This window comes from Gymnodraco acuticeps, unplaced genomic scaffold, assembly GCF_902827175.1.
Source record: "Gymnodraco acuticeps unplaced genomic scaffold, fGymAcu1.1, whole genome shotgun sequence".
Classification (NCBI taxonomy): domain Eukaryota; kingdom Metazoa; phylum Chordata; class Actinopteri; order Perciformes; family Bathydraconidae; genus Gymnodraco; species Gymnodraco acuticeps.
Window position 1 is genome coordinate 216,239 of NW_022990792.1, and position 13,139 is coordinate 229,377.

At 44.8% G+C, this 13,139-nt stretch overlaps 3 protein-coding genes across 3 annotated transcripts; all 3 read left to right on the top strand.

Moving 5' to 3' along the window:
• The first annotated feature begins 1,941 nt into the window (after positions 1-1,941).
• Positions 1,942-9,422, top strand: LOC117557081 (histone H3-like centromeric protein CSE4). The gene is given in 4 exon segments (XM_034232762.1): positions 1,942-2,040; positions 2,042-2,258; positions 7,252-7,584; positions 8,552-9,422. Coding segments are annotated over 4 exon segments (1,068 nt in total). The 3' UTR covers positions 8,971-9,422.
• LOC117557076 (histone H2B 1.2-like) lies at positions 7,233-8,211 on the top strand. The gene has a single exon (XM_034232758.1). It carries the CDS (start codon positions 7,242-7,244, stop codon positions 7,620-7,622), a length of 381 nt encoding a protein of 126 aa, XP_034088649.1. The 5' UTR covers positions 7,233-7,241; the 3' UTR covers positions 7,623-8,211.
• A 2,334-nt stretch (positions 9,423-11,756) lies between the features above and the next one.
• Positions 11,757-12,339, top strand: LOC117557082 (histone H1.10-like). Its single transcript, XM_034232764.1, is given in 2 exon segments — positions 11,757-12,077; positions 12,079-12,339. Coding segments are annotated over 2 exon segments (582 nt in total).
• The last annotated feature ends 800 nt before the right edge of the window (positions 12,340-13,139 follow it).

Consider the following 13,139-nt stretch of genomic DNA (forward strand, 5'->3'; position numbering starts at 1 on the left):
ACAGTTTAAAGTGTAAACATTGTCACAGAGGAGAGGTACGTACCTGTCAGCCAATAAAACACATTTATTTCCATGCAACTCTCTGATTGGTCTGGTGGCGTCGTCTTGCCTCTGTGTTGCATTCACTGAACATGGGAAATTACAATTCTGCCGTCCATCCTATAGGTAAAGTAGGTTAATGTATTATATTATTGAGGGAGAATTTGTCCGGGGCTAAAGAAAAAACATCCTACCCCAGGCGACGCCCATGGCAGTGCCTATCTCCAGAAAGCACCTAAAGGACGACATGCAGAGCTACGTGAAGAGCAGGTAGACCAACTGGAAAAGTAGCACCATTCAAAAGCTTTCTGATGCGGGTCTTGAAACAAAGCAGGGACATGATGACCGTTAGTGGCCACAGGTGCGAAAGCTCTCTCCAGAGCTACTGGAAGCCGAATCTCGGGGACCGGAGAAAGTGGAGCAATATTCTGACCACGCCAAGCAGCAACCTAGAACAACCTCAACCTATACAAGTAACCTCGTAAGCATGCTGCTGATGCTGGACAGTTTTTCAGTGGCTGCACAATAAACGGCAACAAACACATGAATGTAAATAAATAGCCAAATAATGGATCAACGTTCTCCGTCTAATCTGATCGCTAGCTGTTAGTGTTGTTGCCTAGCAACCACCTTGCATTTTGTTTCGTGCAGAAGGCAACGGAGGGACTATTTTATTTTGAACGTCATTATTTACTAATAAAAACTATTTAAATTAGAGTGTGTACTTTTCTTTCATATTGCCACACTAACCGTTTTATAAAGATTACCAAGTGTGCTGTGCGTCGGGCCGAACCACGCCCATTAGCTGTGATATAATGAGCATATACCACGGCCTGTCGTGAGCTATTGCTTAAATATATTGCACATAGTTTGATGGTATTTAACAGCAGCAAGTTACACAATTTACAAAATGCAAAAAACACACCTTGTAACGATTCTAAGGATTTAGCCGAGCATACAACCGTAAATAACTTGTTGTCTCAGACTCAAAATTAGATGGTGTTGCTGATGTTTTTTCAGACAAGTCAACACTGTACGAGTTAACCCAGTTTACCAACAAATAATTTAAAGGTCCCATGTCACGGCCATTTCTCCTGATCATAGTTCCATTGTTGAGGTCTACTAGAATATATGTATATTGTTCAATGTTCCAAACTCACATTGGTTTCTCACAGCATCTCTGTATAGTCTGTGTATTCACTCTCTGTCCTAAACGGCTTGTTGGAGCTCCTGCCCCCCCTCCCTGTGAGCCCAGTGTGCTCTGATTGGTCGGGACGTTGAGGAGCGGACAGGTTTCCGTGTTGGACAGCGAGAACAAGCGAAACTCATCCTGAACACACAAACACTCACAGCCAAAGTAAGAACAATAAGTGTGGCTTGATACTGAATAAGAACAAGGTTTATAACCAGTGTTCAAATTACCCATTGGCTTTCGGGGAGCCCTATTTATTTATTTTGTTGGCAATCATATAGCAGACCTGAAAGATATATGGTTCCTGCATTAGATCAACATTGATTGCCAATAGGCCTACCTTGTTTGGTAGGACATCTTTTTTCTCATCTCCGAAATCTCGATCTCTTTTTCGTGTGCCTGGCTCTTAGTGTTTATAAATATTTTCCCGCAGGTTATTCTGTTGATCACTGCTGACTTTTCCCTGAATCCATTCTTGTGAAAGGTGCACTCAGGTGGATCTTTCTGCGAGCGGCAGGGAGATCAATATACTTTTTGCCTCTTTGCAAATCTCACATCCACATTTTTTAGTTTTTTTGAAAAGCCATGGATTCCTTTCATTCCACTCACTGCATCTTTTCTGTGTCAGTTAAGGAACACAGAAAAGACACTGCCGGTCAGACTGCTTCCACTCATTCGCTTTGAACGACCCGATCTACCAAAACTCCAAAATGAGTGGACGAGGAAAAGGAGGCAAGGGACTCGGCAAAGGAGGCGCTAAGGGGCACCGCAAAGTGCTCCGTGATAACATCCAGGGCATCACCAAGCCCGCCATCCGCCATCCGCCGTCTGGCTCGCCGCGGCGGAGTGAAGCGTATCTCCGGTCTGATCTACGAGGAGACCCGCGGTGTGCTGAAGGTGTTCCTGGAGAACGTGATCCGTGATGCCGTCACCTACACCGAGCACGCCAAGAGGAAGACGGTGACCGCCATGGATGTGGTGTACGCTCTGAAGAGGCAGGGCCGCACCCTGTACGGCTTCGGGGGATAAGCAGCTGCTGACCCACCGACCAAAGGCTCTTTTAAGAGCCACCTACATTACATGGAGACTTTCCTTTACTAGGAAAGGAAAGGAAGATGGAAGCAGATTTCCAAACCCCCCTTTCTACAGTGTAGCCCTCACCCTGCCCTCCTATGATGAGAGGAGCAGGGTGGTGGGTCCTCCCTCCCCTTCAAAGCCTGATAAGGATGTGTGTGTACAAAACACAACAAACTCTTACTGATATGTGATGGGTCCAGGCTCAAGGGCGTATGGCACTCTCAACTCTTTCCAGGACATGTCGGGGCCCTGCCTGCCAGTAACTTTGCCGATATCTGTGTTGATAGGTAATAGATTAAGAGCGGTGAATCATCTTAGACACAGGAAGCGCTCAAACGTTTGTGTGAGTTTATCTAATTTAGCAGTGATTCCATGTCAGCCACAGCTTGTTACAAAAAACATGACTGATAGTGTGTTTAACGAACTTAAACTAGCTTTATTAAATGTCAGGTCTTTGGCAGGAAAACATTTTTAATCAATGATTTTATCACTGAGCACAATCTCGATTTTATGTTTTTAACAGAAACTTGGATTGAACAAAATAACAGTGCAGCTGTTCTTATCGAATCAACCCCTCCCAACTTTAGTTTTATGAGTCAGGAAAGAATGCATAAGAAAGGGGGTGGAGTTGCTATTCTGTTCAATGATTCCCTTCAATGCAGGAAGACATCATATGGAAACTTTGATTCTTTTGAATATGTGGCCCTTCGGCTGAAATGCTCCTCTCGAGCTCTGTTTCTAAATATCTATAGACCACCCAAATACTGTGCAAGCTTTTTTGATGACTTTACTGAACTGCTGTCTATAGTGTGTATTGACTTTGACCGTCTAGTCATTGTTGGTGATTTTAACATCCATGTTGACAACCCCCAGGACAGAGGGGCTAAAGAACTGTTTTGTGTTCTTGATAGCTATGGACTGACTCAGCATGTGACGGAGCCCACGCACAATAAGGGGCACACTCTGGACTTAATTATCTCAAAGGGTCTGAATATCTCTAAGGTTGTGGTGACTGATGTTGCACTCTCTGACCATTCCTGTGTTTTCTTTGAGAGCTCTATTTCTGTTCACAAGAATGTTCAGAAAGAGGTAACCACAAAGCGATATTTAACTGAAAATACTAGGGAAATGTTTACTCAGAATGTTTCTTCCACACTTGCCCCTGCTAACATCTCAGTAAATGAGCTAGTAGATCATTTTAATTCAAAAATTCAAAATGTTATAGATGCCATTGCTCCAACTAAGGTAAAGGAAGTGACTGGCAAGAAAATGTCTCCATGGAGAAAGGCCATGACCGTGAGAACAGAAAAAAGAGAGTGTCGAAAAGCTGAACGCAGGTGGCGAAAAACAAATCTCCAGGTTCACTTTGAAATCTATAAAGAGAGACTTGGCCTTTATAATTTGGAATTGAAAAACGCACGACAATCGTTCTTCTCTGATATCATTACCAAAAACAAAAACAACGCACGTGCCTTGTTCGCTACCGTCAACAGACTAACTAACCCCCCAGTGTCAGTTGCCTCTGAATTTCTATCCACCAGGGCGTGCAATGATTTTGCCTTCTTCACTGACAACATTCAGAAAATCAGACAAGCAGTCAGTGCCTCTGCATCAGGAACAGCAAATGTGTTGTCTCCGTGTCCACTTAACATCAATTCAGACATAATGACACAATTCCATCAGATTAATGATAAAAACCTAGAGGACATTATTCAACTTCTGAAATCCTCCTCCTGCTGCCTTGATATTATTCCAACAGGATTTTTCAAAGATATTTTTCCTTGCATGGCCTCAGATCTACTTCATATAGTAAACAAATCTCTTCACTCAGGTATTTTTCCACAGGCCCTGAAAACTGCAGTCATTAAACCGCTCTTAAAAAAGAATAATCTAGATGCTTCAGTAATGAACAATTACAGGCCCATATCAAACCTCCCATTTCTAGGTAAAATCATTGAAAAAGTTGTTTTTCAACAGTTGAGTAATTTCTTGCATTTAAATAACTGTTTCGATGTGTTCCAGTCAGGCTTTCGTCCAAACCACAGCACTGAGACTGCTCTTGTAAAGGTCTTTAATGACATCCACTTAAACACAGACAGTGGCAGAACTTCAGTGTTAGTATTATTAGATCTCAGTGCTGCGTTTGACACTGTTGACCACAGCATATTACTAGACCGACTGGAAAACTGGGTGGGACTTTCGGAAACAGTTCTGAATTGGTTTGAATCCTACTTAAAGGACAGAAACAACTTTGTTTCTATAGGTAAATACACATCTGAGTTGACAAATATGACATGTGGGGTACCTCAAGGCTCCATCTTGGGGCGTCTTCTCTTTAACGTCTACATGCTACCACTGGCTCAGATAATGAAGAACAACAAAATAAGTTACCATAGCTATGCAGATGACACACAAATGTACGTAACAATTTCACCAGGAGACTATGCTCCAGTTAAAACACTGAGTAAGTGCATTGAACAAATCAATGACTGGATGTGTCAGAACTTTCTCCAATTAAACCAAGATAACACTGAGGTAATGGTTTTTGGAGCCAAGGCAGAACGTATAAAAGTTAGCGCTGAGCTTCAGTCTGCAATGTTCAAAACCACAGATAGAGCCAGAAATCTAGGTGTAGTCATGGACTCTGACCTGAGTTTCAACAGTCACATTAAAACAGTTACTAAATCAGCCTACTATCATCTAAAGAATATATCTAGGATTAAAAGACTAATGTCACAGCAGGATTTGGAAAAACTTGTCCATGCTTTTATCTTCAGTAGACTCGACTACTGTAATGGTGTCTTCACAGGTCTCACTAAAAAATCTATTAGAAAGCTGCAGCTGATTCAGAACGCTGCTGCTCGAGTCCTCACTAACACTAACGGTACGTCCACACAGCAGCCTTTCAAAAATCTTGAAAATCTTGGAGCTGGGCGTGTCTGAAAGCTTGGGGATTTCGCGACCAACAACCAATCACATTAATCTCCCGCCCCCGACATACAAAGCAAAAAACCCCGGTTCTTCTCCACTATTTCTTTTAACATTTTGAACATTTATGAGATTAATGTCTATGGTGCTATTTTATGCTACATTCCATGCTGGCTAATGATACTGTCTATGCTTGCTAGCAACAAAGTAAACTAGCAACCAAGTAAACTGGATATAAAATCCCCAAACAAGCGAAAACCTACCAGTTTCACCCACTGTCTCTGCCTTCCCTCCATGCCTGGTTCCTCCGGTTTGTATCCCGGTAAGTAAATAGGGACTGGTCATAAAGAACCGGGTGATTTGCTACACTAATAACTAAGTTCTCCTCCATTTTTGTGGAATATAGAAATGAACTGCGGGTCTGGTTCTCCCAGCTTGCACGCGGTTTGATTGGCTAGCACTTGAACTGTCAGATTTGCATAAACGGATCTGATTGGCTGTCGCTTCCAGCTCAGCCTCAAAAGTTGAACATTGTTCAACTTTGGAATCCTGAACATCCTGGAAATCTTCGCCTCGCCCCCCCCCCCCCCCCCACAATGCAGTTCGGCAACAAGCGAGGGAAAGTGACGTAATCCCCATTCAAAGTCAATGGGCGGAGACGCGCTGGAAGCGGTGGACAAATCGCCAAAAGCTGCTGTGTGTACGGGCCGTAAGAAAGTGGATCACATCACTCCTGTTCTGAAGTCTTTACACTGGCTTCCTGTGTGTCAAAGAATAGATTTCTAAATACTGCTGCTGGTTTATAAAGCACTGAATGGTTTAGGCCCAAAATACATTTCTGACCTCCTGCTAAATGATGAACCATCCAGATCTCTCAGGTCTTCAGGGACTGGTCAGCTTTCTGTCCCCAGAGTCAGAACTAAACCTGGAGAAGCAGCGTTCAGTTATTATGCTCCAAATATCTGGAACAAACTCCCAGAAACCTGCAGGTCCGCTGCAACTCTGACTACTTTCAAATCCAGCAAGAAGACTTTTCTTTTTGCCGCTGCTTTTAATTGAACTCTTCATATCTTAGACTGCACTGTAACTTTTATCCATGTACTTTTTCTTTTAATGTTTATTTTATTAGCTTTTCTTTTTAATGACTGATTTTAAATGCCATTTAAATAAACTTGCCTTGCCTTGCCTTACTATGTGTCGTTCAAGGTCACTCATGTTCGAGTCAAATATAAAACACTTGAGAGGTGTACACTATATAAAACTTAATATCTCTAAAACAGGACACTAACTTACAAAGAAGTATTTCACATTTCATCTTTTTGTTCACCGTTCCTTCTGTTAACCAAGATGAGTATTTTAATTCAATATATCAGACACCACGGTGGATTCTGGCAGCGTGTGTCCTGTGGGTATTGTCCTCAGTAATCTGGATTCATGTCTAATATGTTTGTAAGGCGCTTTGAACACTTGGGAAAGCCCCAAAGTAAATACCATGAATTATTAAGTCCTCATGTTTTTCAATAGTCAGGAAATTATTTCTCAGAGCATCATTATTGGTTCTCTGAAACGCAATCAATTTATTTTCACACTTCACGTCAACTCCGTAGGTGTTAGCATGCACGCAGAACCACAGACACGTTGTCTTTGATTGTGCATGCTCCAGCCTGTGTATAACCTGCGGGCTAATGACAACATCGTTTTGACTTCATTTAAACTCTGGAATGATTCATTGGCTTTTATAACATATATGTTTTGGGTGTCTGGTGGGAAGAAGAAACACATTAGTCTGTGTTGGTAAGAGGCATGTTAGCTAAAGAACTGCAGAAAACTGCTCCCAGCATTATTTTCTGCGCATGCTCAGTCCACCTCAGAATACGCTACATCCACCTCGGGAAACTACCAATCCCTTGCGAGCAACAGCGCAGGGATATTTGCATACGGTGGATATAAATAGACCGCTCTGCCTTCAGTTCTCGCTATCTCTATCAGACCTCAACTTGTAGTCATGCCTGCAGACGCACCCCCCGTCAAAGCGGCCAAGAAGGGCTCCAAGAAAGCCGTCGCTAAGACCGCCAGCAAGACCGGCAAGAAGAGGAGGAAGTCCAGGAAGGAGAGCTACGCCATCTACGTGTACAAAGTGATGAAGCAGGTGCACCCCGACACCGGCATCTCCTCCAAGGCCATGGGCATCATGAACTGCTTCGTGAGCGACATCTTTGAGCGCATCGCCGGGGAGGCCTCCCGTCTGGCTCACTACAACAAGCGCCGCACCATCACCTCCAGGGAGATCCAGACCGCCGTCCGCCTGCTGCTGCCCGGAGAGCTGGCCAAGCACGCCGTGTCTGAGGGCACCAAGGCCGTGACCAAGTACACCAGCTCCAAGTAAACCCTGATAGACCGACAACACAACGGCTCTTTTGAGAGCCACCCAACCCATCCAGAGAGCTCCTCCTGATTTACTGAAACTACCAGAAATGAAATTAACTTATTACACTAATGTTGCTCACTTGTATACAGAGTGCTTGGAAGGAGCCACCCACCACTCGATCAACTATAAGATCCCTTCCTGTTCTAATTAAGGTTTTCTAGAAAGGAAACCCTTTATCAAATGGGCCTTGTGCTTTGTTTACAGTCATAAAGCTCAGAGGAGAAGTCCCATCTCAGTATATCTAAATATTATTCACATGGCATCCTAAATATATAGTTTCCATTCATGCCCATTGTTTACAACTCTCAAATACTAAAAAAAACAATCCAAGTACATTCTGAAATATAATCAAGTACTCTCACAAATGTGAATATTTACTAAAATCCTGCATTTATATAAAAAGTTATCAAAAAATTAATTGTTAAATTTCACAACAATGTCACCAAGTCTTAAAAGACGGGCTCAAATTAAACTTTAATTATGTAAGATAGTTGATGAAATTCACGTTATTTCTCATTACATTTGGGAAGCCAACACTATGGAAAACTATTCCATTTAACTTGTATTCATACTTTGCCCTTTTGTATGAAGTTACCTTAAATTACTCATTTATTTCAGGGCGAAATGTTTAATACTAAATCATGTAATTATTGTTAGAGATGATATAATGAATGATAATATTTCCTAAAATAAACAAACCTTTATTTTCGGGAGTCCCCGGATCATCCCCTGTGGAGGAGTGGTCTACATTGTCCAATAGTAAAGCAGCTACAGCGCACGTGTCTCCCGGCCTGCACCAATCAGCGCTGCCTGCTCCGGCAGCTCCTTCATAAAGCCGCTGCTCACAGACACGCAGCTCTCCTCCTCCTCTCGCTGTGAACACTGAGAAACTACAATGGCCAGAACCAAGCAGACCGCCCGTAAGTCCACCGGAGGAAAGGCTCCCAGGAAGCAACTGGCCACCAAGGCTGCCCGTAAGAGCGCCCCGGCCACCGGCGGCGTGAAGAAGCCTCACCGTTACAGGCCCGGTACCGTGGCTCTGAGGGAGATCCGCCGCTACCAGAAGTCCACCGAGTTGCTGATCCGCAAGCTGCCCTTCCAGCGCCTGGTGAGGGAGATCGCTCAGGACTTCAAGACCGACCTGCGCTTCCAGAGCTCCGCCGTCATGGCTCTGCAGGAGTCCAGCTAGGCCTACCTGGTCGGCCTGTTCGAGGACACCAACCTGTGCGCCATCCACGCCAAGAGGGTCACCATCATGCCCAAGGACATCCAGCTGGCCCGCCGCATCCGCGGAGAGAGGGCTTAGAGACTGAGACCAGGACACCCACACACAACGGCTCTTTTAAGAGCCACCTACACCTTTAAAGACTTTCTATCCTTGATATTAATGAATACACTGGTTCACACTTCAGTTTTCTGTCATAAATATATCTCACAAAGGAGTAACGGGTCAGTGTAAACACCTGATGGTGTATTCTCCATGTAGCATGTATGTCAGTGTTTCTATTCAAACTAATCTAAATAAGTTAAAGTAGGTAGACCAAAGAAAATATAGAAGGATTCTTAAGACACAATTTTGAATTTTTAAAAAGTATTATAAAGACAAGTATTTACAACACATTTAAGTAAACAAATAACCTTTTAAAGCTAAAAGAATACTGGACAATGAGTATTTAATGTGAACTGCTGTGCATTATATGATGTCTCTGCTGCCTAACATTTGGTCATGTGGTTTATAAATGTGCTATATAAATCAAACTTGATTTGAAGTTTGTATTAAAACTGGGTAAAAAGAGGTATCTTTGGTTATTAATATAAAATTTAGACTATTTAAATTACACCATGTTCGTTTTAGTTTGTAATTTAAATGAGTGTCTCTTGTGCTTTCCTTTAAAACAGATAAAGGTTAATATTTGGTCTCTAGTGATCATCTGTCACCAAGAACTCAGCCAGTCTTATCCGGGTGTGTTTGCAGATACCTCAATAACCTCTATTTCATGAGCTGTCTGATTTTATTTCAGGTTTCTAAACGAACACTTACTCTCTCCATATAAACGATACCAATGAAGTTATAAAGTATATTTAAGCATTTGGGAGAGAAGTTAGAGGACAAAGTCTCCGTGCAGCCCCTCTCATTGCAGTAGTTAGAGCAGGTTTATAGTCTTCCCATCAAAACACAATACATGTAAACACTTTATTTGACTTGTATACGAAGAGGAACGTGTTCACCATGTGTTCGATACAACATGACCCTCTGAATGTTCATTTAGATGTGCTTTGTATTGTATACATGTATTGTTGAAGAGAAAGCACAAAGCGGCCCAGTGTTCCTGCTGCTCCGGAGAGACGGGCTGAGTTGAGTCTCTACGGTTCTCATGCTGCGTTTAAGAGCCTCTCTGTGAATCGGAGCTTTCCCATCAGTCTCATTGACTCGTGTTCCTAAAGGCCCTGACACACCAAGCAGTCACCAGAGGACTCGCCGACGTCGGCTGTTGCGTCGCGGTGTTCTCCTGCGTCTTGGCCATGTGTCGCACGGGAACACACCGCAAAGACTTCAGTGCGTGAGTGGCAATAACTCTCCTTACCAGCAGGCGGCGGTAGTGTGTATTCGTCATTAAAAATAGGCAACAACCGGAAGACAGAGAAGAAGAACAGACTGCGTGATTATATAAACAACAACAAATAGCGTGTGCAAACTGCAGCCTGGTTATGATCCACTGCTGTCTGCCCGTCTTTGGTCCACAACTACCCGGGGCAAGTCTCCTGTTCCGGGTGCACTGGGTTCCCAGAGAATCCACTTCCTCCTCAGCTCTTTCTCTGAAGCACACAAATAAACGATGTAACCATTGTGGCTAGTTAGCATGTCCAATTCATATCTATATGCAGTGCCAAACTGCACAGCTAGCAACAGCTAGCAACAAGATAACAACAAAACACAAGGTTGAAATAACAAATTACATTTCACGTTAACGTCACTGTACGCTGGCAAACAATAAGAAGCCAACAATATCTGCTAAAGAGCTCAATTGATGAAAAAGATAATCTTACCCGAGAAACCAAGTTGCGTTTCAATCTCTCGCCAGAGTCCGGTTTTCACTACTCGGTTCGAGTACCTTTTCTCTGTGATGTCGTACAGAGCTGGCCTCTCCTGGATCAAAGTGATGAGCAGGTCTTCGTTTGCGTCATTCCAGATCGCCATGATGAGATGAAAATAAATATCAGTCTGTGTGTGCCTTCTTAAATCGTTTGTTTACGTCCCTCACTTCCGTTTCGCTTCTCATGCACTGATTCGCTAGCTGAACAGCCAATCAGAGTGATTGTCTGGCAGTCCAAATAAGGCGTGTCACGGTCGACGGTGCGGGACACACCAAATTGAGTTTGGGCGACAGGACACGCTTCGTCTCCCGACTTACGAAAACAGCCGAAATCGGCCTGGTGAGTCAGGGCCTTAACGGCCCCTACACACGGCGGCGTGCGTTGCCGCTTCAACGCTTCTGCCCATTCACTTTGAATGGGGTGACGTCACGATTCGCCGAACTGCATTGTGGGAGCAAAGCGTAGCTTCTCTCGCGGTGCTCGCTGCAAAAGTAGAGCAATGTTCTACTTTTGCCGCCTCAACGGAGGCGTCAGCCAATCAAATCCTGCGTATGCAAATCTAACATTCCAAGCACTAGCCAATCAAACCGTGTGTATGTTGGGAGAGCCAGACCGCAGTTATTTCCCATATGTCAAAAAATGGAGGAGAAAATTATCGTGGCGGTAGGGAATCACCCGGTACTATATGACCAGTCCCTCTTTACATACAGGGATACAAACCGGAGGAGCCAGGCATGGGGGGAGGTGGCAGAGACAGTGGGTGACACTGGTCGGTTTTCGCCTGTTTGGGGAGTTTATATCCAGTGTACTTCGTTTGAATGGACAGCTAGCAAGCATAGACAGTATATTTAGCCAGCATGAATGCTTTGCTTTGTATGTCCGGGGCGGGACATTCATGTGATTGGTTGTTGGTCGCGTTGTTCGTAAAAAATCCCCAAGCTTCAGACACGCCAAGCGGTAACGCACGCCGCCGTGTGTAGGGGCCGTAAGAGCATAATGGCAGAAGAAGTCCCCACCGCAGCACCCGCCACCCCGGCAAAGGCTCCAGCTAAGTCCCCGAAGAAGAAGGCCACCAAGCCGGCCATGAAGGTTGGTCCCGGCGCCGCGGAGCTCATCCTGAAGGCGGTCACCGCCTCCAAGGAGCGGAAAGGGATCTCTTACGTGGCTCTGAAGAAGGAGCTGGCCGCCCAGGGCTACGACAACACCGCTCACATTAAACGCGCCGCGAAGAAGCTCCTGGAGAAGGGGTCCCTTCTGCAGGTCAAGGGAACCGGGGCGACCGGGTCCTTAAAGGTGGCCAAACCGGCCAAGAAGCCGGCATAAGGCGGCGAAGAAGCCGGCAGCTAAAGCCGCGAAGCCGGCAGCGAAGAAACCCGCCGCTAAGAAGGCGAAGGTAGCAACACCCAAGAAGGCGACGAAGCCCGCTGCTGCTGCCAAGAAAACCCCCGTGAAGAAGGCCACAAAGAGCCCGAAGAAGAAGGTGGTCAAGAAGGCTGCCACCCCCAAGAAGGTAGCGACTCCCAAGAAGGCTGTGAAGAAGGTGGTTAAAGCCAAAGCTGCTAAACCAGCGAATAAGTGAACGTTAGCTCCTCATCAAAAGGCTCTTTTCAGAGCCACCACATGTCCTCCAGAGCTCTCTCCTGAAGGTCATCTGTTCAAACCATAGACTGTATATATAAATGGACGTAGGGTCCGTGACGTCACCCATAGGATTCTGCAGAGTTGCCGTGAAGCCCTTAGTAGGCGGAGTCGGCCACTAACGGCTCGACAGCAGGGCCGGACTGGGACAATAAGTCAGGCCGGGAATTATACACCCAGTCTGGCCACTACCAGTTTTTTGTGCCATTTTGCTGGATTTATTTGTCAATATTTACAGCATTGCTGCCCGTTGTGATAGCCCTCTAAATCTACTACCCAAAAATAAATATATGGACATGGGTTACTATTTCAAAAAAATTGCAAATCTATTTAGGAACCTATGTGAACATATTTTAAGTGGGGGTGGACCTCAAATCCTATAGGGGTGTCTGAGGTTATCAGCCTCTCAGTCTGACAGCAGAGGACTATCCTCCACCTTGTTGTTGAAAAAGCTCCTTATATCCGTTAGCGCAGCTAGCTAGCACCAGATGCTAACAACAACAACAATACACGTAACCGGTGCGCGTGCTTTATCTCACTGCTCGCGCCACACATAACACACACCCTCCCGAGCTTGAATGACACACAGAGACGGGCATTAGTATGATCTGTATGAAAGTGGCCATGTCGGCAGGCCACATCATGTAGACAGCCAGTCACGCTCTGTGAGGCAGAGTCAGACCCACATTTGCGCAGCGTTGCGTTCACGACATACATACAAAAAAAAAAGTCCTCAGGCCA